The sequence below is a fragment of the Gastrolobium bilobum genome, unplaced genomic scaffold (assembly GCF_033153095.1).
Source record: "Gastrolobium bilobum isolate Gb01-03AN ecotype WA unplaced genomic scaffold, APGP_CSIRO_Gbil_v1 utg2833, whole genome shotgun sequence".
Taxonomy (NCBI): domain Eukaryota; kingdom Viridiplantae; phylum Streptophyta; class Magnoliopsida; order Fabales; family Fabaceae; genus Gastrolobium; species Gastrolobium bilobum.
In genome coordinates this window covers 99,562-121,374 of record NW_026899149.1, presented here as the reverse complement: position 1 = coordinate 121,374, position 21,813 = coordinate 99,562, and the positions used below count along the sequence as shown (strand labels likewise).

Here is a 21,813-nt window from a genome sequence, read left to right as displayed (position 1 = left end):
GAGATGGGTACGGCGGGTTTTATGTGACGTGGCGTTCCAAATAAGAATCTTATTTGCATGGCCTTGACCAGAGATGTTGGCTCATATTATTATTAATACTTTGCTTTTCCTTAATTGGTTTGCTTGATTATCTTAACCAAGCTAGGAAAATTAAAAGAATAAGAGTTTACCTGCAGTGCAATACTGGGGCTGGAACGAGTATAAATTATATATATTCATGATTTGTGCATTTTTTTTTTTATAAATCACATGTATCCTTTACGGAAAATAATTCTGTTCGAGACGGATTCAAGATTAAGGTTTTAAACCTCTCCCAAAAATAGTATTGGGAAGAATTAAACACATATTCTCATCCCATTTGCTCAACTCCATGCTCCAACTGAGTACCATCATTTTGTTGTTGTTGGATAAACCACGTGTATCATCTTCGAGAGACAATTATGTTCGGAATGGATTTAAAATTAAGACTTTAAATCATTCTCAAATAAACTACCATCATTTGGTTGCGTGCACGTGCACACACACAAATATATATATATGGGGCAGGATTATCTTACACCGGTGTAAGAATAATAAGTCTTACACCAAATCTTAACCATTGATTTTCTACATCTAACGGTTCAGATTTATTAAGTCTCATTCATTAATTAATTTTTAATTCCCAAAAAATCTCAACCGTTGATGCACAGAAATCAACGGTTAAGATTTATTATTCTTACACCAGTGTCAGTTGATCCTATCCCTATATATATATATATATATATATATATATATATATATATATATGGGCAGGATCATCTTACACTGGTGTAAGAATAACAAGTCTTACACCAAATCTTAACCATTGATTTTCTGCATCTAACGGTTAAAATTTATTAGGTCTCACTCATTAATTAATTTTTAATTCCCAATAAATATCAACCGTTAGATGCACGGAAATCAACGGTTGAGATTTGGTGTAAGACTTGTTATTCTTACACCGGTGTAAGTTGATCCTATCTCATATATATATATATATATGAGGTAGGATTTTTTGACACTAATGTCAAATTTAAAATTTGACACCTTATCGGAGAGCCATTAGATCAAAAAAGATTAACGACTCTGATTTGTAAGCATGTGATACCATTGATCTTTCTTGATCTAATGAATTTCAGATGAGATGTCAAATTTCAAATTTGACGACTCTGATTTGTAAGCATGTGATACTATTGATTTTTTTATCTAATGGCTCTCAGATAAGGTGTCAAAATTTAAATTTGACACACTGATGTCAAAAATTCTCTCTCTCTATGTATATATATATATATATATATATATTGTTAAGTAACCTTCTTGCTTCGGTTGAAGGCTAAACGACATTGTCCTAGTGTCCAATAAACAACTAATTAAAGGAAGCCAATTATGTTTCTGGAGCAGTTGGGGCCTGACAATGCCAATATGGCATGTTCCAAGTCCCACCTATCTTTTATTTAGGGCTGAATAATATGACATCTTTATCCAAAAATAAACCAAACTATACATGTCACTGATTTCATTTGGAAAAAAAAATGGAAAATGAAAGAAAGAAAATAATAACTATTAAGTCAGTTCCAAATGTCACCAACTCGTTTCCAGGAAGACACCTTCCTCTCTTTTACAAAAGACATTCTAAAAGTGCTCCTAAAACATGAAAAAAGAGAGAAGAAAAGTAGAAAACTCTTGTTATGACATATTGCCAATTCAATTATATATGAGATTTTCTACCTCTAAAGACAAAGAAAACTTGCAACTAGTCCCAAACTTTCACATCATCTCTTTTCAACCTTCATTTTTTTTTTCCCCTTACAATAAGCCACAATTCTAGTTCTAGTTCACAAACCACAAGCAACGTCAATTCATCTTAATTCTCATGGTATCTCCAAGGCAAGAGCCTGTCCTGTCCCACACCCACATCTCCATTATGCTCAAACTCCTCAACAAGAACCTCCGTCGCCTCTGTTCCCACCTCCGGTGGCCACTCCGGCGCCGTTCCAAATCCAAACTAGTCATCAAGAGGTTCATGAAGACCATCCCAAAGCCTCAAAACGAATCAAACAGTAGCAGCACGACCACAACCACCACCACCACCAAACCAATACGAATCGCAACGTTCAACGCTGCACTTTTCTCCATGGCACCAGCGCTTCCCAAGGGAGACAAAACCACCACCTTTGACGACAAACTAGGAAGACCAAGAAGCATTCTGAAACAATCTCCACTACACCCTGCAGGTTCAGAAAACCTCGTCAACAAGCAGAGCAAGTACGCTAAGTCAAAGTTGAGAGTGTCCATTAACCTACCCGACAACGAGATTTCGCTGCTGAGAAACCGACAATCAAGCTTCTCGGAACACGACAAAGAAGGGCCTTGGAGAAGGGTGATGATGAGTTTTGGTGAAGAGAGTCGACACGGTGGAAGAACAAGAACTGTGTTTGAAGTTCTGAGAGAGTTAAACGCTGACGTTTTGGGTCTGCAAGATGTTAAGGCTGAAGAAGAGAATGGGATGAAGCCTTTGTCTGATTTGGCTCATGCTCTTGGTATGAACTATGTCTTTGCTGAAAGCTGGGCACCCGAATACGGCAACGCCGTTTTGTCCAAGTGGCCCATCAAACGATGCAAAGTTCAGAAAGTTTTTGATCACACTGATTTCAGGTTAGGACTTTTACTTAATTAATTACCATGTTTTAATTATTTTTAATTCTGTGACTGTGTGTGTGAAGAATCTTGATCCTGTGCCATTGCTAAGGAAAAGTGAAAACCATAATCACTTTTGTCATAAAGTCTTCAATTATTTCAAAACTATGCAATATAAAAACAAGTATCATTACTTATGTGTTGTTTATACATAGGTTTTCTCAAAGTGTAATTTTCAATCCTGAAAAACTGACACACCCTTTTTTCCTTAATTTCTTCCTTTTGCAACTTGCATTGATAAGATACACGGCATCTTAACTGTGATAGCTGTATGCAGCGAGGCAGGGTTGTCCCCACCTACTCCTCAAGTATTTTGTGTTCTCATCAATGTTCCTTTGAGACTGGCATTTTATTTTATATCTCAAACAATCAGCATTTTTGTGACGAAATTTATAAATGATTAGATGAATAATTTATTAAGAATCAAGACCAATTGATCACATCTTTTATTTACTTGCTCTTCAAAATATTCCAACGAAGGAACATCAATTTCTGTAGCTCTGCCTCCGCAGAATATTTTCGTCCTTCAGCATTTTTGACATGATTTTCTAGGTCTTGTAGAACATACACATTTAATGTTTTTCATATTCTGGCAAATACTAATGGTTGGTCCTTGTCTTTGTCCTTGAAAAGTATTACCATTCTTCCAGAGTAAGTTGCTGTTGTTTTTTGTGGGGTGGGAGAGATAAAACATCACTATAAGCTGCATCAAATAATTTTTTGTTCAATGTCAAGGAAATATGTATGATGCAATGTTGGTACTGTTTGTCATCATCTTTGAATATCTATTGCAAAAACCAAATAATGCTGCCGTTTTAAGAAATAGCCAGACGCCCAATTTGTCTGATCTTGAAGGAGATTAAGCATATTGTGTTACTGTCATTGTTCAACTTCAAAATAATTAAAGTAGGTAACTTTGTCTTACTTTACTCCTAAGGTATTTCTTGCTAATGACCATCCATTTAAAGAATGATTATTGAAATATTAGTGGAAATCCAGCCTGTGAAAACAATCAAGCTAGGACAAATACAATAAAAAGAAATCTATTTGAAATTGTGGGGGTTAGAGAATGACTTAGCAACAAGGGTGAATGTGACAAGCAACAAAATTGTAATTTTCATGGCAACAGGAATGTTCTGAAGACCACTATCGATGTACCCCAAGCAGGTGAACTCAACTTTTATTGTACCCTCCTTGATCATCTTGATGAGAATTGGCGGATGAAGCAAATAAATGCAATAATTCAATCTAATAATGAGCCACACATCTTAGCTGGAGGCCTTAATTCACTTGATGAATCAGATTACTCCCAAGAAAGATGGACAGATATTGTAAAGGTACAAATATCAGGCATGACCTCAACTTATTTTTCTCCTTTTACTTTTTGATGTTAAGGATAAAAATAAAAATAAATAAAATTAATTTCTATCAATTGGTTCATTTGTGTGTCCAGTACTATGAAGAGATGGGAAAGCCAACTCCAAAGGTTGAAGTGATGAAATATCTAAAGAGTAGACACTACACAGATGCTAAGGACTTTGCAGGGGAATGTGAGTCCGTTGTCATGATTGCCAAAGGCCAAAGTACAACTACAATTTCTTAACCTTTTATTTTATGAAAGTTCAATTTTGAACCTCTTAAGCCTTTGGTTTCTTGAATTTTAATACAAAGTTCATTAAAATTATAAAAATTATGCAGGTGTGCAAGGGACATGTAAGTATGGAACAAGGGTAGATTACATATTATCTTCCTCAGATTCTCCATATAAATTTGTTCCAGGGTCCTATTTAGTCCTTTCTTCCAAAGGTACTTCAGATCATCACATAGTGAAAGTTGATGTGGTAAAAGTAAATAACAATCCTCAAGAAAATCTGACAAAGAAGCAGCGACAACCAAGACAGAAAGTTGTGAGAATTACGCAATCAAATCCATCAAAAGGTATTTGGAAAACACACAATGGAGATATAGATTGAACTCTTTACTTTCCTACTCAGTTTAGATTAGTAAGGTTACATTTAGGAGATGGGTGCAGTTGGTTTTGTTCCTGCTTCCAGCTTCCTATTAAAAAAAATATGAAAGATAAGATGGGATACGATGTGTTACACTTTTTTTTTTCTTTCTTGGATTTGTATAGCTTTTGATTACGAACTTACAAATCTACAGAGTAATTTCTTGCTTCTCGTAACTTTAAGAGTTCATAAAGAGACTCTTGTGAATGGACTGTGAAATATTCCGTTCTCAGATAAATAATTGTCAAGAAAGCAACTAATCTATGATTTTTTTTTTTTTTTTTAAAAAAAGCCACCAAGTAGGTAGATTAATTAATAAGTGATTATTTCGGCTTAATCAATACTTTTGAGTTCGAGTCCCAGAATATAATTGTGTTAAAATTTAGTACGAAGAGTTTTGCCATTTATATAATATTACTCAACTCGAATCAAACTAATTAATTAATCGATAAATTTATGAATAATATTAAAAAAACACTAATTATAATTGCATTGTAATTTATTAGAAGTATCGTTAAAAATGGGTAATATGTATGGTGTTTGTCTTTTTAAAAAATATAGAATTTTATTTTTTTAGTTGAGAGAAAGGAATACACAATTAAAATTATGGGAGGAAAAATTGAATGATTTTTTTAATCTAAATTTTAAACCAACAATTAAAATAACCCTGGTTTAAAGGGATAAATATTTTTTTCCTGTAAATCCATGACTACTTGGATATTTTTGTTGGCCAGAGTGTCTCGAACCTTTTTCAAACTGTGTTAGTTATTGTACGCTTGTGTGTGAACATAAACTAAGAAGATCCTCGTCTTCAATTTGCTGCCAACTCATCAAGCAGAACAGTATGGGCTATTTGGTACACTGATTTTTTTTTTTTTTTTCAGATTTTCAAGAAATTATTTTTTTTTTAAATTTTAAATTTTTAGATATTATCGTAAACTGAATGTAAAAATTATATTTTTAAAAATCAAAATTTCCGGACAAATAAAAATTTCCCCCGTACTAAACGTCTCCTTAAAAATGACTGCACTGGACTAAACCAACAAATTAAATATGGCCTTGGGAAGTACCAAACAGTTCTCCAGACCAATAGTCAACAATCATGAATGAATCATGATTAAATTTAATATGAAATTTTTATACATATCTCCTTTTCTATTAATAATAATTAAATTTTGTCTATTTAATATAGGGTCTGGTATTTGTCATTTTAAATGATATAAATTATGTCATTTTAAGAGAAAGATAAATATAAAAAATAAAAATAATAGGAGAGAAAGTGGGTGGTTTGTTTTTTTAATTTAAATTTTAAATAAAAAAATATTTTCTTGTGTCTATCTCTCTGTTATAATGACATAACTTTATGCCATTTAAAATGGTAAACACTTTTTCCTTTAATATATATATAAAAAAATACAAAAAATTTACATGATGATGAAATTTTAATATGAAAGTCCCACAATAAATAAGTCTCTTTGTAATGAAAATATCTTATTCGGTGATACGGATGGATCAAATTTTTGAAACATCTTTTATTTATAATGTGATACCTATCTTATTTTTGTGCGAAAAATTCACAAAATTTCGGTGCATCTGTTCCTATAAAGAAATTTTCCTTCGCAACCCTCAGTGTCATTAATAGTTGATTTTGAACTGGTGCTGGCAATTTTGACACCTCCACCATTCATTTTGAAAACTACCCGCTAATGACGCGGATACTCACAGAAATGACAGAATCTTAAGACACAAGAATTCACGCCTAATGTATCTAATGAGAAATAACTTTACTTAATTATTATTACTTTTTATATTTCTATAAACATCTTCTCGTAACAATGTCTTTCTAGAACCAAAAGTCAAAACCAAGGGGAAAACAAACTAGTTATTCTGAACTGAAAACGAACGGCAACGGAATCCTCTCAAAAGTTCTGATTTTGTACTCATCCGACAAAGTGTAGAAAAAGTTGTGATCTTGAACGTGAACAAAATACAACATAGAAAAACACAAAGACAAACATTAAGTGACCATGATGACAGACGAGGAACTCATTCAGAAGCTGGAAGATTCCACCATGAACGCCCAGCATCATCAGTTGGAGACTCTTCGTTCAATCCTTCTTCACAATGGCTGCGTTCGCTATCTCCACCCCTACAAAGGGTATCCTCTTGATCCTTCTACTTTCAACCGTGTTGTGCCCTTGTCTTCCCATGAAGACTACGTTGACTATATCAACCAGATGGCAGATGGGAAAATTGATCCTCATCACCCTCTTCTCTCTGTTGATCCTCTCCTCTGCTTCTTCTACAGGTTGGTATAATAGCTCTCTACTCTCAAATCAATATCCCAATAAGCCTTCATCTTTACTTGCAAATCACTTCACATACTAGGTTATGTTGTAGGCATCATGATCCCTCATTTGTTAGACACTATGGTTATAAAGTTTTGTCATATGAACGTTTCAATGTTCTTTGGATACTTTAACTTTGATTGATGATAGAGGTGTTTAAGTTGGTTGTTTTATGTGGCTTTTTCTTTCTCAGCTCCGGAACAAGTTCCATGAAACCAAAATTGATTCCTTACTTTGATTCAAGCCTTTCCAAAGCTGCCTCCTTTATTGCTCACCGAGGCAGTGTTGCTGTTCTTCAGAGGTAAATTAATCCAATAGATTTTAGTTTCTGCCAAACTTTGAAGGAACTTTTATATGTTTGTTTAATGACTTACGTGCAGGCTGTTTCCTCCAAGGCCTGAAGTCAACAAGATCCTATGGTTTCTCTATGCTGATAGTATTACTACTACTAAATGTGGCTTGAAGGTTATGGCTGCTTCTTCATACCCTTTACAAAGTGGTAAGGCCACCTCTCAACAACTTGATGCCTTTTCTAGTCCTCTAGAAGTTATTCTTGGATCTCATGTTGAGCATCAAATGTATTGCCACCTTCTTTGTGGCCTTAGGAATCTTGATGTTATAGATGGAATTAGAACCCCTTATGCCATAGGCTTGATTAAAGCATTTGGTCTTCTGGAGTCCAAGTGGGAGCAGCTTTGTGATGATCTTGATCATGGGTTTCCAAGTTATGAAATTTCTGAGGTAGCAATGAGGGAAGCTGTAACTAAGACACTTTGTGGGCCTCAGCCAGAATTGTCAAATAGAATAAGGTTAGTTTGTGAAGGTAAGAACTGGGGTGGGATTGTATATAGATTGTGGCCAAACATTCGTTTCATCAGGTGTGTTACAACCGGAAGCATGAAGCAGTACTATCAAAAGCTTAAGTATTATGCAGGAGAGGTACCTATTTTAGGAGGAGATTACTTTGCTTCAGAGTGTAGTGTGGGTATAAATTTAGACATAATGCAACCCCCCGAGACAACACGTTTTGTAATGCTTCCAACTGCTGCTTACTTTGAGTTTCTTCCATATAACATGAATGAGGACAATGATGTTGGCAAAGAAACAGTGGACCTTAGCAGTGTGGAGGTTGGGAAGATGTATGAAGTGGTTGTTACTACTTATAGAGGATTTTATCGCTACCGTTTGGGTGATATAGTGAGAGTTGTTGGCTTCTATAATTCATCTCCACAAGTGGAATTTGTGATGAGAGCACCTAAAACTCCTGCTGAGATTCTGACTGAGAAAGACTTGATTTCAGCTGTTGAATATTTTCAACTTGAACTAAGAGGTGCTATGAGAATTGAGATTGTTGAGTTTGCAAGTTTCTTGGACCAGGAGTCAAGGCCAAAGCAGTTGAAGGTATTTGTAGAAATCCAAGAGGAATCTAATTTTCTGGAGCATAAATTGGAGGAATCAGTTCTAATTTTTAAAAGGTGTATTTCCTCTCTTGAGAATGGCTTGGGAGCTATGTACAAGGTGCAAAGGGATAAAGGTGAACTTGGGAACTTATTGATATTCATCCTAAGGCCTGGAGCTTTTGATCAGTTATCCAAATTAGCCATTAAGAATGGAGCATCAGCTAGTCAATATAAACCACCCAAGATTATACGGAATCATGAAGCTGTTAAACTCTTGAAAAAATTAGCTTTAGTAGCAGTATCTTCGGATGGCTAATATGTAGTGAATGGACTGAATTTCTACCAATGCCTCTATCCCCACCTTCTGAAATTCAACTCTATTGAGGATTGTCCAATTGAATCTGATCACATTCAGTAGCATAATGTCTGAAAAAAGCTTAGTTGCTTTTTACAATAGTAAAAATCTATGTAATTGTAAAATTAGCTGTTTGGAAGACAAGTTAATGTATGCTTTCAAGATGTTAATCAACATTAGGTGTGGGGAAATTTTTGTAACTCTTTATGAAAATGCTGGAAAGGGAAAAAAGCATTCTCCATTTGTTCTTTTTGTGGTTAAATTTACCTTGTAAATTAATTATTTTAAACCAGATCATTTTAATAAATTTGAGTTCTTTATTTTCGGATGCAATAAAATGGGATCCCCTCCCCCCTCTCCTTTGGGAGACATAGTGCAACTGCAAATTTTAAACTGCTGCCTTGAGTATATATTTCTGTTGAGATATATAAAATCATTAACGTAGCCTCACCTAATAGCTTAAGCTTTTGGGTTGAATTGGTTCTTTACATGGTATCAGAGCCTCGTGTCCCGAGTTCGATCCTCGCCGCCACCACTTTCTTTCAAGTGGAATTTCTTTGTTCGCACAGGTAGGTGGACCTGTGCATTGTCCACCCTTCAAGCCCAGTGAGCTCTCGTGTGATATATAAAACCATTAATGTAGCCTCACCTAATAGCTTAAGCTTTTGAGTTGAATTGGTTCTTTACGATTTCCATGAATCATTGACATGAAGCGAACCAAAGTAAATTATAAACCTTGAGAACGAATTCAAACATCAATATAGAAGCAAACCAACGATAAATAATAAGGACAGTGATTCAATCATCAATCTGTCTTTGTTTTTGTTTTGTTTTGTTATGTTTATCCTACCATACACTGCAAATTGCAAAACTCCTGCTTGCTACGCGTTAATGGCTGCTTGTATTTGTTCCAGGCTTTTCCCCTTGGTTTCTGGCACCACCACAACTATAAATAAGATAGCTAGTGCATTGATTGCAGCATAAAGAATGAAGGTACCTGAAAATAATACACACAAGTGAATTCACGTGTTCTTCAGGTTTCTTAAACTTCAATCTTCTACTATTATTGCCAAATGGTAAATCGATTATCATATAATAATGCTGATCACTAGTCCTTTAAATGACATAAAACTGAAAATATAACTTGTATTTACCATAGGTGCTCCAGTTCATGAGAAAGTTGAAAGTGTAGGAACACAACCATGCACCAAACCAGTTCACTAATGTAGCTACGCTTCCTGCAAGCCCTTTAATATTGACAGGAAATATCTGAAACCGAAGGTGAGCAAGATTAATGCTATCTCTTTGCTAAAAAAAAGTCTTGCTGATTCTGATAATATAGGACAAGTTTTATAACTGTAGAATTTGCATGTTGATTTTGGCATAGCAACACGCACAAATAGCTAAACCCCAAATCAAAGAAAATAGAAGTATATATAGTTGGGGATCAACATTTGGTAGTTCTTAAATGCAACTCTAATTTTGGAAACTCCATCTAGTAAATGTTTTATTTATTTGCTTCTCTTCTCTTGCTTGTGCTTAGCTTATTGGCAAACTTGAAAGCTGAGAAAAGAGGGGGAGAAGAGTGAATACCTCGGACATCACAACCCATGGAACTGCTCCCATTCCTATTGAAAATGATCCTATGTACACCTAATGTCACCGAAAGAATTAAATGTCACATAATGTATATCACATAAATAATTAGTTTATATTTATGAGACACATCCAAGAAAATAGCATAATGAAAGAAAGGGTAATATGATCATACCAGTATGCCTGTTAAAGCAAGTGCTGGGACTGCCCCCAAAGCCACCTCGTGAACCTGTTATACACAAAGGATATAACTTCCACATTAATATCAGGATTAAAAACTGGAAGCTGTAGGGTTCTCAGTTGAGATGTACCTTAAGATAGAATGCAACTGCTGTTAATATACAACCCGCCACCAATCCCGATCCAGCGAGCTAAATGAAACCAAGAACAATAAGAATATTACACATGAAGGGGATCTTTATAAGCAAACCAATAATCAAACTTCGAAGAAAAAATGTCTTGTGCTTTGAATTTACCAGTAGTAGAGGCTTCCTACCAGCTTTATCTATGAAGACAGCTCCAAGTCCTGTGATCACAACCTGCAAAATAAAAATCATGATGGGTTGGTTTGGAAGAAACGAATATTAGATTTTCCAAGAATTAGTGGTTAAGTTAAAATTAAGAACCTGAAGGCAAGCATATATTATAGTCCCGGTGGTGGAAGAAAATCCTATGACATAAAATCCACAGATATTCATTGCCAAGAAATAAAAATCTGAATGCTTCATGAAGTTTATTCAAGTTTTGAAAACATGCTTCCAATGGGAAATGTGGATGTAAATGGTGGCATGCAAGCAAGTATACGTAAGATGGTGTCAGTGACTTTGGAATGCATAGTTAAGATTACAACAATTCTCAAAAGTAAGTACCTGCTAGCTCAAAAATACTGCTGGCATAAAAGCAAACTCCGTTGATTCCCCCAAGTTGCTGGCAGACCATAAGCCCTACTCCAATCTGGTCATTGATATATAAATTAGTTATATGTTGGCCTTTAGGATGTAATTAATTTGGTAGATGAAAAATGGGAAGATTAAAAAATTTGAATAAAAATCACTCCATGTTTGCTTGATACAACAAAAACATGAAAAGGAAGCAGATTTCAATCATAAGTTGGAGTGGAGAGAGTTATAATTACAGTGACCGAGCGCAGATATCTTCTTTGAAACAATTCCAGCAGCTTGGATTTTGGGAGCCGTTCTAATGTAGTTATATAATCCTGTGTGGCAGTGACAAAGACACCCTTTAATTGTATTATCCTTGGAATGCTGTGTCTTTAACATGTGCATGAGAGCAATGTCACAGAATTATATCTAACACTAAAAGTATAGGAACCTGAATTTCATCTGCCTCTTGAGATATATCAGCATCTTTACCGCGAAGTATCTGCAGTGCTGCCACAAAATCTTTCGCACGTCCTCTCTTTGCCTGCAGCAATGTTTGGTTGGTAATCTTGATGTTATGCAAACCACTGCATATTGTCCTCTTATAAATAAATTCATATGGGAATTCTTTTCTTACCAGCCATCTAGGAGATTCAGGAATGAAAAACAAACCCAAAAGCAATACAGCAGTGGGAATGAGGCCTGCAATTGCAAACACTTACCTAGTGAGTCCTCCAGCAAAGTATCTTCTTTTTATTTTTCTCTTAATCTTTTATTACTTTTCATTTGGGTTCATCGGCCGCCGCTCCCAACTAGTTTGGGAAAAAGGTATTATGTTATCTATTTTGTTTATCCCCTTCTTGTTAGAATTAGATTCAAATTGGGGAGAAAACTCACCAGTTAAAGCTAAAGCCCTCCATGAAAGTACTGTTCCAATTACGAATGACACAGACACTGCAGCAACGATCATCAACTACAAGGGAAAAGAAAAACAAAACTCAGGTATGTTTGATACCTTTATTGCATACTATACTTACTATTCAATCAGTTCACTATAACAGTATTAACGACGTATATATATATGGACTCCATTGATCCTGAAGATACAAGTGTTGCAATTCTTCAAAATCTACCTGATTTAAGGTAGTCAGTGTCCCTCTGAGATCTTTTGGTGCAATTTCTGCTACGAAGACAGGAACCTTCATAACCCACCAAAGATACAGTCAAACTACAATAATTTGAACATGAAAATGGCTCAAAGGAAATTTTATGAACTATTTCATTATACAAGGAGTGGTTGTTTTGGGAATAGAACTACCACCAACCACATATGAAAAAACTCCCATTCCATATCCTGTTGCTAGCCTCCCAATGTCCAAAGGCACAGGGCCCTGTATAAAAGAAAAATAGTTATGTTAAGTCATAATCCTTGGAGAACAATTATGGCAAAACATAATACAAGTTTTGTACTAGGAACCTCAGAAAAGTAAATAACAAGCCACCCTGCCACACAGAAAGCACTTGATACTCTCATTGCCTGCATATATTCCAAAATCAACTTGTTTAATACCTAGGATACCTCATAAGAAATTAAGAACAATTATCAAGTTAGAAGTTAATCCCAAAACAACCATCATAATATCCCTGAACTTACCCCTTTTCGTCCAAAACTATCAGCAATAGGACCACTTGTTATTGCTCCAATCATCGCACCAAAAGTCAAGATGGAGCCAAACAAGGAGTACTGCATAAAGTGAATATGCCAAAAGCAAAGAAAATTGGATCAAATACAGGGCTAATTTTCCAGCACTGGCATCAAATCCATTAAGTGTTATTTTATGTGTACATAACACTCCTAAGTTTGCTACTAAAAAATTTCTTAATTTTTTTTCTTTAAAGCCAGTCAATCTTTCTGCGAAAATTTTTAGATCACTGGCAGGCGTTTCAGTTTTGATCAGCTGAGCTTTTTACTTTCAGAACATTTTATTTATTTCTTGCTGCATATTCTTTATTCCTCTTAACCCTTTGTCCTAGTTAAGCTTACTGAAAGACTAGCCCCTCCTAGGTTGAAGTATTTGTTAGTCATTTACAATCTATTTCCATTGATTTCATTACTCCTAAGAGTAATGCAAATGGATCAAAATTTCAATAACTACTGGCTTACCTCTGCCAGAGACAGACTGAGATCCTTCCTGATAGCATCTTGTGTGGGAGATGAATAGCCAACCTGGAAACAAAATAATAATCATTCCTCAGAGAAACAAACATCTATCAAACTCTTTTGTCAATTAAAACTAGCATATTTCTATTCTCAGAATTGTTTTTATTTGTCTTGTTTCAACAGGTCACAAATATACACAGAGTTTAACTGCATACAAAACACTTACACAAGCCCCAAATTCATAAGAACCACAGACTGCAACAAATGTAGTGAAGTAAACCATCCATGGATGCCCTTTGCTTGCATGGACCAGCTGGTTGTTTTGTTCCTCCATCAATGGCTCTCTGGTTCCTTTCTCCACACCATCCTCCACATTCTCTTTGATCCCCATGTTCACTTTTGAATATAGTCGCTTGCTCCTTCGTGTGTATGAAGATGTATAAGATAGAGACTGAAATGCATGTGAGCATGCTGATATGGAAGCAAGGAAATTTTTTACCTCATATAAACTATAAAATAAAATTTACTTTCAAAAGAAAAAACTATAAGATAAATTACAGCTGGCAATGTACTACACAAAGCTGGCATTCATTGCTTTCATCTGTAACATGCTCAATTAGAAGAAAAGTTTATCTGGTCCTAGACGACATGGTCGTTGCCCCAGAAAGAAAAAAAGAAAAAAAATGTAAACAACTAATTCTATCCAAAAATTTAAGTTATTAGGTAAGGATTTTTTTAATGATTTATATTATACTTTAATACACTTCGTTACAGGAGAGTCATTGGACTTGAAGGGTGAATAATGTACAGGTCCACCTACTTGTGTTAAGAAAATTGCACAAGAGAATATATAAGACTCTGATACCATATAAAGAACCAATTCAACTCAAAAACTTAAGTTATCAGGTGAGAGCATCTTTAATGATTTATACTATACTTTAACAAAAAAGTGAGATATAGGTGGAAATAGGCAAAGATAGTGTAAAATTGTAATTTTTTTACTATATTTAATAGAAAAAGGTTATATTTATAAAAAAAAATTATTTACAAACTACACTAAATATGATGAATAATACTTCAATTAAAAATATAAAATCAATCATACTTAAGTAATTTATAAAAAAATTATAAAGAGATATTTTCCTATTTGATAATACTCTCTAGCCTTGGAGAGCATAAACTTTTCTGCTCAAGTAGATCTCATGTTTTTGAGTGGACCAGGGAGTAACAGTTGTCGCGTCCTTTGCAATCTAAGATTAGACAACGTAGTTTTGGCTTTGTTATGAATACAAAGGCGCACAAAGATCTTCACCTATATCTATCTTGTCTTGGGACACACTTGCGTCACCGTCTTTATCTCTCTCTCTATAGTCTATATTATCTTTAACGTTTGGTGACTGCTAGACTCTATGAAAGAAGCTAACACTTGTGCAATTAGAGAATTAAAAGCGATTTCTTCGCCTACCTTAATTTCGACATTTTTTTTCTCTCCAAAAAACTACAATTAGCTCCGAAAAATCTTCATAAGAATTATGATCAACCCAAAGTAGAATTGCCAATTAGAAAGCAGTTTTTTACACACCATTTGATGCATCATAAGCAGGGTACATAGATAGATATATGTCAAATAAAATATCTAAGCAAATTGAAGTGTGCCCGGTTAAAATCATGTGTTCATAAAAATCGCTTTCAACAATGTAAGTTAAAACCACTTTTGCATCATTTAATAACTTTTATTTGGATGGAAAGTTTCCATGATATAGATCATACTTATATTACATTAATCTAAAATAATTTAATACTTCATTAATATAGATTAAGTTTAACATAGTATATACTTTTTAAAATATATAAAAATAAAAATAATTAATTATATTCTTATTATTAATTATTCAATTTTGTTAGGCTTTTTGACCGTACTAATTTGTTTTTCAAAATACTCCACCTGGTTAGTTCTTTGGTCAAATTTATTATCAATGTAATGCAAAAAGATGTGTTGCAGGTACATGCGTGTAAAGTCACACACCCGTAAGTCATGAGTTACATAGAGATGCGGTATAGGAGGCACAATGTTCTTCACCAATGCCTAACGTGCATATGAGAAAAATATATTATGTTCTCATGCACAACGATGACGTGTAGTGATGAAAAACGCGTCAGGTAAAGGTGTAAATAGGCTAGGCTAGGCTTTGACTTAATAAGTTAAGCTTGTGTAAAAAATATTGGGTATGATCTGGCCTGTTAACCTGTGTAGGCTCCAAATTACAACTCTAACCTTACCTATATTTAAAAAATAAAAGTCTTGCCCTAGGCCTGTTAGCCTGTTAAAATCTATTAAACATTAAACAATTAAAAAAATAACTAAAATAATATTATTTTATTATTCAAAATTATTAAAATAAATAAAATTATTTATTTTATTTAAAATAAATAATATGATATAGACCGGCATGTAGGCTTATACGCCCGACATATACAAAAAAGCTTATGACACGTTTTCTAAATAGATTTTTTTTAAAGTCTAGGCCTGTTGTATTTTACTATTTATAATAGGCCAAGCCTAGCCTAATATAGGCTAGGTCGTAGGTCCCTATAGGCCGGCCTAACCCATTTACACCCCTAATGTCAGAGACTCAGTTGTCTCATATGCGCGTCAGCCAACGTTAGGCATTGGTGAAGAACACAGTGCCTCCTATATCGCATCTCTATGTAACTCACAACTTATATGTGCGCGACTTTACGTGCATGTACCTATAATGCGTCTTCTTGCATTACATCGGTAATAAATTTGATAAAAAAACTAACTAGGTGAAATATTTTGAAAAATGCATTAGTATGGTCAAAAAGCCATTTTGTTAAGATTTAACACAAATTAATATAGGGGTAGGTTATATTTATTAAGTTTTTGTTTATAAATTCTTACAAACTATACTATGTATTATCAAGAATACATTCCTAACCGAGTATATTCCCAGAAATATATAATTGAGTTTGTAAAAATTTATAACAAAAAGTTTGTAAAAAATATAACATTTCTCGTTAATATAATAGATAATGGAGAGGATTATATTTATAAATTTTTTATTTACAAACAATACCATGTATTCTCAAAAGTACGCTAGATTACATTATATACTTCTGGAGTACATAATATAATTTGCAAAAGTTTGTAAATAGATCCTTCCCGCCATGAAGCTCCGACAATTCAAAAATCATGACGTGTCGTGTCCGACAGTTTTCGACACTCCGACACTTCCCGACACTCCAATACTCGTTGCAAAGACTCAAAAAAGGTTCAAAAATTACGTTGTGTTGCATTTTGAGTTCTAACTATTAGGTTCGTTAGATTACGATTACGATTTTATTATGTTTAATATAAACATTTGGGATATATTATATTTCTTTGTAAAATTGATGGGTATTATAAGTTGAGGAGAGATATTCTTACTACCAAAATTTTCCACTACCAACTTAGTACCTATCTAATCACCTTTGGATTAACATTTTCTCTCTTTTTAAAAACTTTTTAACATTCTCTCTCTTTGATCCAATGATGATTAGATGGGTAGTAAGTTGGTAGTGGAAAATTTTAATAGTAAAAATATCCCTCCTCTTATAAGTTTAGCTATATTTTTTTGTTAAATTATTGAATACTAAATACAATATATATTATATGAATTAAAAATATTATACAATATCAAAACGTGTTTTAACGTGTTAAAAATTAATATTTTTTAAAATTAACGTATCGGAACGTCATATCGTATTTCATGTTCTGTGTCGATGTCGGTACAACGTAGCCTCCCCGTATAATTACCAATTTAACGATTGGATCGGTGAAAAGACATGCGTATAAATTGAATGAGAAAACCCATGATTGTACAAGTGATACTGATGGGAAGTGCTATGATGCAAGGTTTGACTAACTTGTATTTATATATTTTTCTTATTCTTATGCACAGTAACAACTAACTGGAATGGTATGACAAGTGACAACAACCAGTCAACCATTTGCAAGTTGCAACCATGTGCGGCACGTCTGGATGACAAGGAGGATATTTTACGGTAATTCAAATTTGCTGTCTCCTTTTTTATTCGTTTTATTCTCCTTTTAATTGAATAATAATATTTTGTAATTATCTGATTTTTTAAATGTCATTATTTCCTCTTTTAATTATTTATTTTATTAAATTAAGTATGTTAATTATTTCAATTAAAAATATAGGATAACATGTTATAATTTATTTTTATTTTTAATGAATGACGCTTGTTCAAGTAAGCTACATATGGTGTCGAATGGACATACACTTTAAAAATTCAAGATTAACGGAGCCGTGTACATGTAAAAAAGTACTAACGTTTTTCGTAGCATGAAACTGTCATATAAGAAAATGAAAGCATTCGAATTTGAAGTATGTTTAGCTTGTATTTATGTGGTTTTAGTTAGTATTTTGTAAAGATTATTTTGTAAATTTTAATGTGATGGGTTTAAGTAATAAACTAAATGTTTATAATAACTTGGAGTATTTGATTTTTAAGGAAATATTTTCCAATATTGTTTGTGCATTAATTTTATTTTATCATAAGTAACTTGGAAATATTTTATTATTATGATTATGTGGCATAAGAAATCATGTCTAAGTTGACGAGTGAACGCATTAAATATTAGTGGATAAAGAATCAAATATGTCTAAGTGCATGCAAACATTAAAATCTGTGTAAGTTTATGAATACATTAATAGGCGAGATAATTACATTTTCTTTCTATTTTAAAATAATTATTTTTTCACATTGGGGGAGACTAACTGCTGTGTTGATTATCACCTGGACATGGATAACGAATATATATTTTCGGATCCTCCTCCCGATCTTATCTTGTATTTGCTTGCGGACTCTCAGCCATCGCCTCAAGAGTAGTTATTAATTTCTTTCTTTGTTTTAGAATTTCTTATGTATAAAAAAAAAAAAGGTTTAGTGCTTGTCATTTTAAATGACATAAGTTATGTCATTTTAGGAGAGAGATAGATACAGAAATCATGGGAGAGAGAAAATTGGTGGTTTTTTTTAATTTAAAATTCAAATTTTTTGTGTCTGTATTTCTCTTAAAATGACATAACTTTCTGTCATTTAAAATGACAAACACTTTTTTCAAAAAAAATCATCTTTTAAAAGTTTTGTACAAGGATTAAAAACCCATTAATATTCTTGATTGTAAGAAAATATAGCTTCATTTAATTATGTTACCTTCTTCTTCCACTAATGCTATTGCATTTACTTAATAAAAATATCAAAAGATAAAGACAGATTTGAAAAAAATAATTAATAGCTTTTTAATTTTCTAAAGTGAGAAATAATTTGAAATAAACCAAAATTTCAAAAGTGATAATTATTTGAGAAAAAAATTTGAAATAAACCAAAATTTCAAAAGTGATAATTATTTGAAATTAAAGAAATATATTGTTACTGGACAGAGACTTGTATATTATGTATAATTTAATGCATAAAAATTTATGTAAGTTTAGACTCAAATGATATAATATCTAACTTTGAGCATGAGAAAAAGCAACCTACACGCACTGGCCCAACTAAATGTCGAATACATGGTTTAAATTAAAAAAATTGCTTAAATGTCGTAAAATCATGTGACTATTGTGTGATTATGTGACCGTCTATTAAAATAAAAGAGAATTAGAAGAAAAATGAATAAACTAGAAGATAAAGAGAGTCAATTGCATAATTAACTAATGAAAAAATTGTTAAATTAAATTAAAGGAATCTAACTCAATCCAAATTTTCTACAATTAAAAATTAACATGATTGGCAGATATTATATTACTCGATACGTGCAGACATTTTGAAGCCCAAAATGTTTCCACGAACAAGGCCAGCGGGGCAAACCCCACTTAAATTTAAAGTCTTTTATCATTTTACTCTTTTTGAAGCACTCGGCCCAAAGTTTATCTCTCATGACTATCACAATGTTAAGTAAGTGACACATTACTGGAAAAGTTTCAATACAGTTGAAAAAGGGTTATGAAATAGTATTGATTTTGTATTTGAATCTGTATATAGGGGTCTCTATTTATAGAGACTTCTTGACCTAATTTTGACCTAATGAGCTTGGTCCAATATACAAGTAACGGACTAAATAAATACAAATAAATGACTACATAATTACTAATAAATGACTACATAATTACTATTTACAACACTCCCCCTCAAGCTGAGGAATATATATTTATCATTCCCAGCTTGCTAGCAAGTTCTTGAAATCTATCTGAAGGAAGCCCCTTTGTCAATAGATCAGCTAATTGACGCCCAGTGGGAATGTATGGAGTGGTAATCAACCCGCTATCAAGTTTCTCTTTGATGAAATGGCGGTCGACCTCAATATGTTTAGTCCGATCATGTTGAACTATATTATGAGCTATACAAATAGCGGACTTATTATCACATAGCAGTTTCATAGGTCCCTCACATTTTATTTTTAGATCATCAAGTACAATTTTCAGCCACAGTAACTCACAAATGCCTTGAGCCATAGCTCGAAATTCAGCTTCTGCACTTGATCTGGCGACCACATCTTGTTTCTTACTTCTCCATGTCACCAAGTTACCACAAAGAAACATGCAATAACCAGTGGTAGAACGACGGTCAGTCACGGATCCAGCATAATCAACATCTGTGTAGACTTCTAAAGATAGATTGCCATCACGTCGGAATAACAACCCTTTACCAGGAGTACCTTTCAGATACTGAAGAATTCTCTCTACTGCCTGCATATGTTTCTCCTTTGGATCGTGCATAAACTGACTGACAACACTAACAACATAAGCTAAGTCTGGTCTAGTATGAGCCAAATATATCAATTTCCCAACTAGCCGTTGATATTGTCCTTTATCAACTGGAGGACTCTCCTCTTCATAGCACATCTTGTGATTCTGCTCAATAGGAGTATTAGAGGGTTTACACCCGAGCTTTCCTGCTTCTTTGAGAATATCAAGAACATATTTCCTCTGGCTGATAAAGATTCCTTTGCTCGAATGAGCTACTTCTATCCCTAGGAAATATCTCAGTTTCCCAAGGTCTTTGACTTCAAACTCAGAGGCAAGCCGTGTTTGCAGAATCTGTCTCTCCACAAAATCATCACCTGTGATAATAATATCATCAACATATACAAGGAGCACAGTAAGCTTCCCATTTTGGGAGTGCTTGAAAAAAAGAGTGTGATCTCCTTGACTTTGTTTATATCCTAAGGTTATCATAACCTTAGTAAACTTTCCAAACCAGGCACGAGGTGACTGCTTCAATCCATACAAGGCCTTTTTTAATTTACAAACTTTATTTTCTCCTTTCACAGAATCAAAACCAGGCGGAATTTTCATGTAGACTTCTTCTTCTAACTCACCATTGAGGAAAGCATTCTTCACATCAAATTGGTTTATATCCCAATTGTAATGGGCAGCAAGGGATAACAAAACTCTCACCGTATTCATCTTTGCAACTGGAGCAAATGTTTCTTCATAATCAATGCCATTGGTTTGAGAGTAACCTTTGGCAACTAATCGAGCTTTGTATCTCTCAAGAGTTCCATCAGAATTATATTTCAGGGCATAAACCCATCTGCACCCTACTGCTTTCTTTCCAGTAGGTCTATCAATAACCTCCCATGTTTTATTTTTCTCCAATGCATTCATCTCCTCTTGCATGGCTTGAGCCCAATTCCCATCTTTCAAGGCTTCATGTACTGATTTTGGGATTGCAATAGAGTCTAGTGCTGAAACAAAGCTTTTGTGCTGCACAGACAGATTAGCAGAGGAAACAAAATGGGAGATAGGGTATTGAGTACAAGAGGAACAAGATTTCTTGGGACATGATCTTTTTCCTTTTCTAAGAGCAATGGGTAAATCATCAGAATCAGTAGTAATGGGTAAGTCATCAGAAGTATCATGATCAGAAATATGAGATTCAGGACTTACCAGTGGTTCAAACGATTGAGGTTGCTGCTGAGGCAATGTGGGCTGTGTATCAGTCATAGGAGGATCAGTCACAGTAGGATCAGACATAGACACATTGGGAACAGGAACAAGAGGAAGAGACACTGACTCAAGTGAAGGAGTAGACACTGAAGATTCAAATTCAAAGAAGGAAGGTGATGAGTCTTCTAGTGAATTATTCTCCCTCTAAAGATGAGGACCTTGGAAAAATGACTCAGATTCCTGAAATGTAACATCCATAGAAACAAAAAATTTCCGACTACCAGGGTGATAACACTTGTAGCCCTTCTTATCAGGAGCATATCCAAGGAAGACACATTTAAGAGCCCTAGGATCCAACTTACTGCGATG

General features: G+C 33.9%; 3 protein-coding genes across 3 annotated transcripts; 2 read left to right on the top strand and 1 right to left on the bottom strand.

Moving 5' to 3' along the window:
- Positions 1–1,872: 1,872 nt before the first annotated feature.
- Positions 1,873–4,799, top strand: LOC133287741 (uncharacterized). Its single transcript, XM_061485407.1, has 4 exons — positions 1,873–2,673; positions 3,845–4,052; positions 4,169–4,298; positions 4,414–4,799. Exons 1-4 carry the CDS (start codon positions 1,892–1,894, stop codon positions 4,686–4,688), a joined length of 1,395 nt encoding a protein of 464 aa, XP_061341391.1. The 5' UTR covers positions 1,873–1,891; the 3' UTR covers positions 4,689–4,799.
- Positions 4,800–6,633: 1,834 nt separating this feature from the next.
- On the top strand, positions 6,634–9,111 carry LOC133287679 (probable indole-3-acetic acid-amido synthetase GH3.6). The gene is made up of 3 exons (XM_061485336.1): positions 6,634–7,032; positions 7,266–7,373; positions 7,453–9,111. The coding sequence occupies exons 1-3, from the start codon at positions 6,752–6,754 to the stop codon at positions 8,786–8,788; spliced, it is 1,725 nt and encodes a 574-aa protein (XP_061341320.1). The 5' UTR covers positions 6,634–6,751; the 3' UTR covers positions 8,789–9,111.
- Positions 9,112–9,626: 515 nt separating this feature from the next.
- LOC133287680 (sugar transporter ERD6-like 7) lies at positions 9,627–13,886 on the bottom strand. The gene is made up of 18 exons (XM_061485337.1): positions 13,692–13,886; positions 13,469–13,531; positions 12,959–13,048; positions 12,782–12,841; positions 12,630–12,695; positions 12,438–12,503; positions 12,202–12,277; positions 11,942–12,006; positions 11,756–11,848; positions 11,559–11,639; positions 11,293–11,377; positions 11,050–11,093; positions 10,900–10,962; positions 10,735–10,794; positions 10,599–10,652; positions 10,421–10,480; positions 9,982–10,096; positions 9,627–9,824 (listed from the first exon to the last, which is right to left on the bottom strand). Exons 1-18 carry the CDS (start codon positions 13,854–13,856, stop codon positions 9,709–9,711), a joined length of 1,422 nt encoding a protein of 473 aa, XP_061341321.1. The 5' UTR covers positions 13,857–13,886; the 3' UTR covers positions 9,627–9,708.
- Positions 13,887–21,813: the final 7,927 nt, after the last annotated feature.

Excerpts from the sequence above, each read along its gene's own strand:
- LOC133287741 (XM_061485407.1), top strand. The coding sequence starts at position 1,892 with ATGGTATCTCCAAGGCAAGAGCCTGTCCTGTCCCACACCCACATCTCC. Across the intron at positions 2,674-3,844 it reads TTTGATCACACTGATTTCAG|GAATGTTCTGAAGACCACTA; the intron begins GTTAGGACTTTT and ends TCATGGCAACAG. Across the intron at positions 4,053-4,168 it reads GATGGACAGATATTGTAAAG|TACTATGAAGAGATGGGAAA; the intron begins GTACAAATATCA and ends TTGTGTGTCCAG.
- LOC133287679 (XM_061485336.1), top strand. The coding sequence starts at position 6,752 with ATGATGACAGACGAGGAACTCATTCAGAAGCTGGAAGATTCCACCATG. Across the intron at positions 7,033-7,265 it reads CTCCTCTGCTTCTTCTACAG|CTCCGGAACAAGTTCCATGA; the intron begins GTTGGTATAATA and ends TTTCTTTCTCAG. Across the intron at positions 7,374-7,452 it reads AGTGTTGCTGTTCTTCAGAG|GCTGTTTCCTCCAAGGCCTG; the intron begins GTAAATTAATCC and ends ACTTACGTGCAG.
- LOC133287680 (XM_061485337.1), bottom strand. The coding sequence starts at position 13,856 with ATGGGGATCAAAGAGAATGTGGAGGATGGTGTGGAGAAAGGAACCAGA. Across the intron at positions 12,504-12,629 it reads TGGGAGTTTTTTCATATGTG|GTTCCTGTCTTCGTAGCAGA; the intron begins GTTGGTGGTAGT and ends TGGGTTATGAAG. Across the intron at positions 10,481-10,598 it reads TTGCTTTAACAGGCATACTG|GTGTACATAGGATCATTTTC; the intron begins GTATGATCATAT and ends CGGTGACATTAG.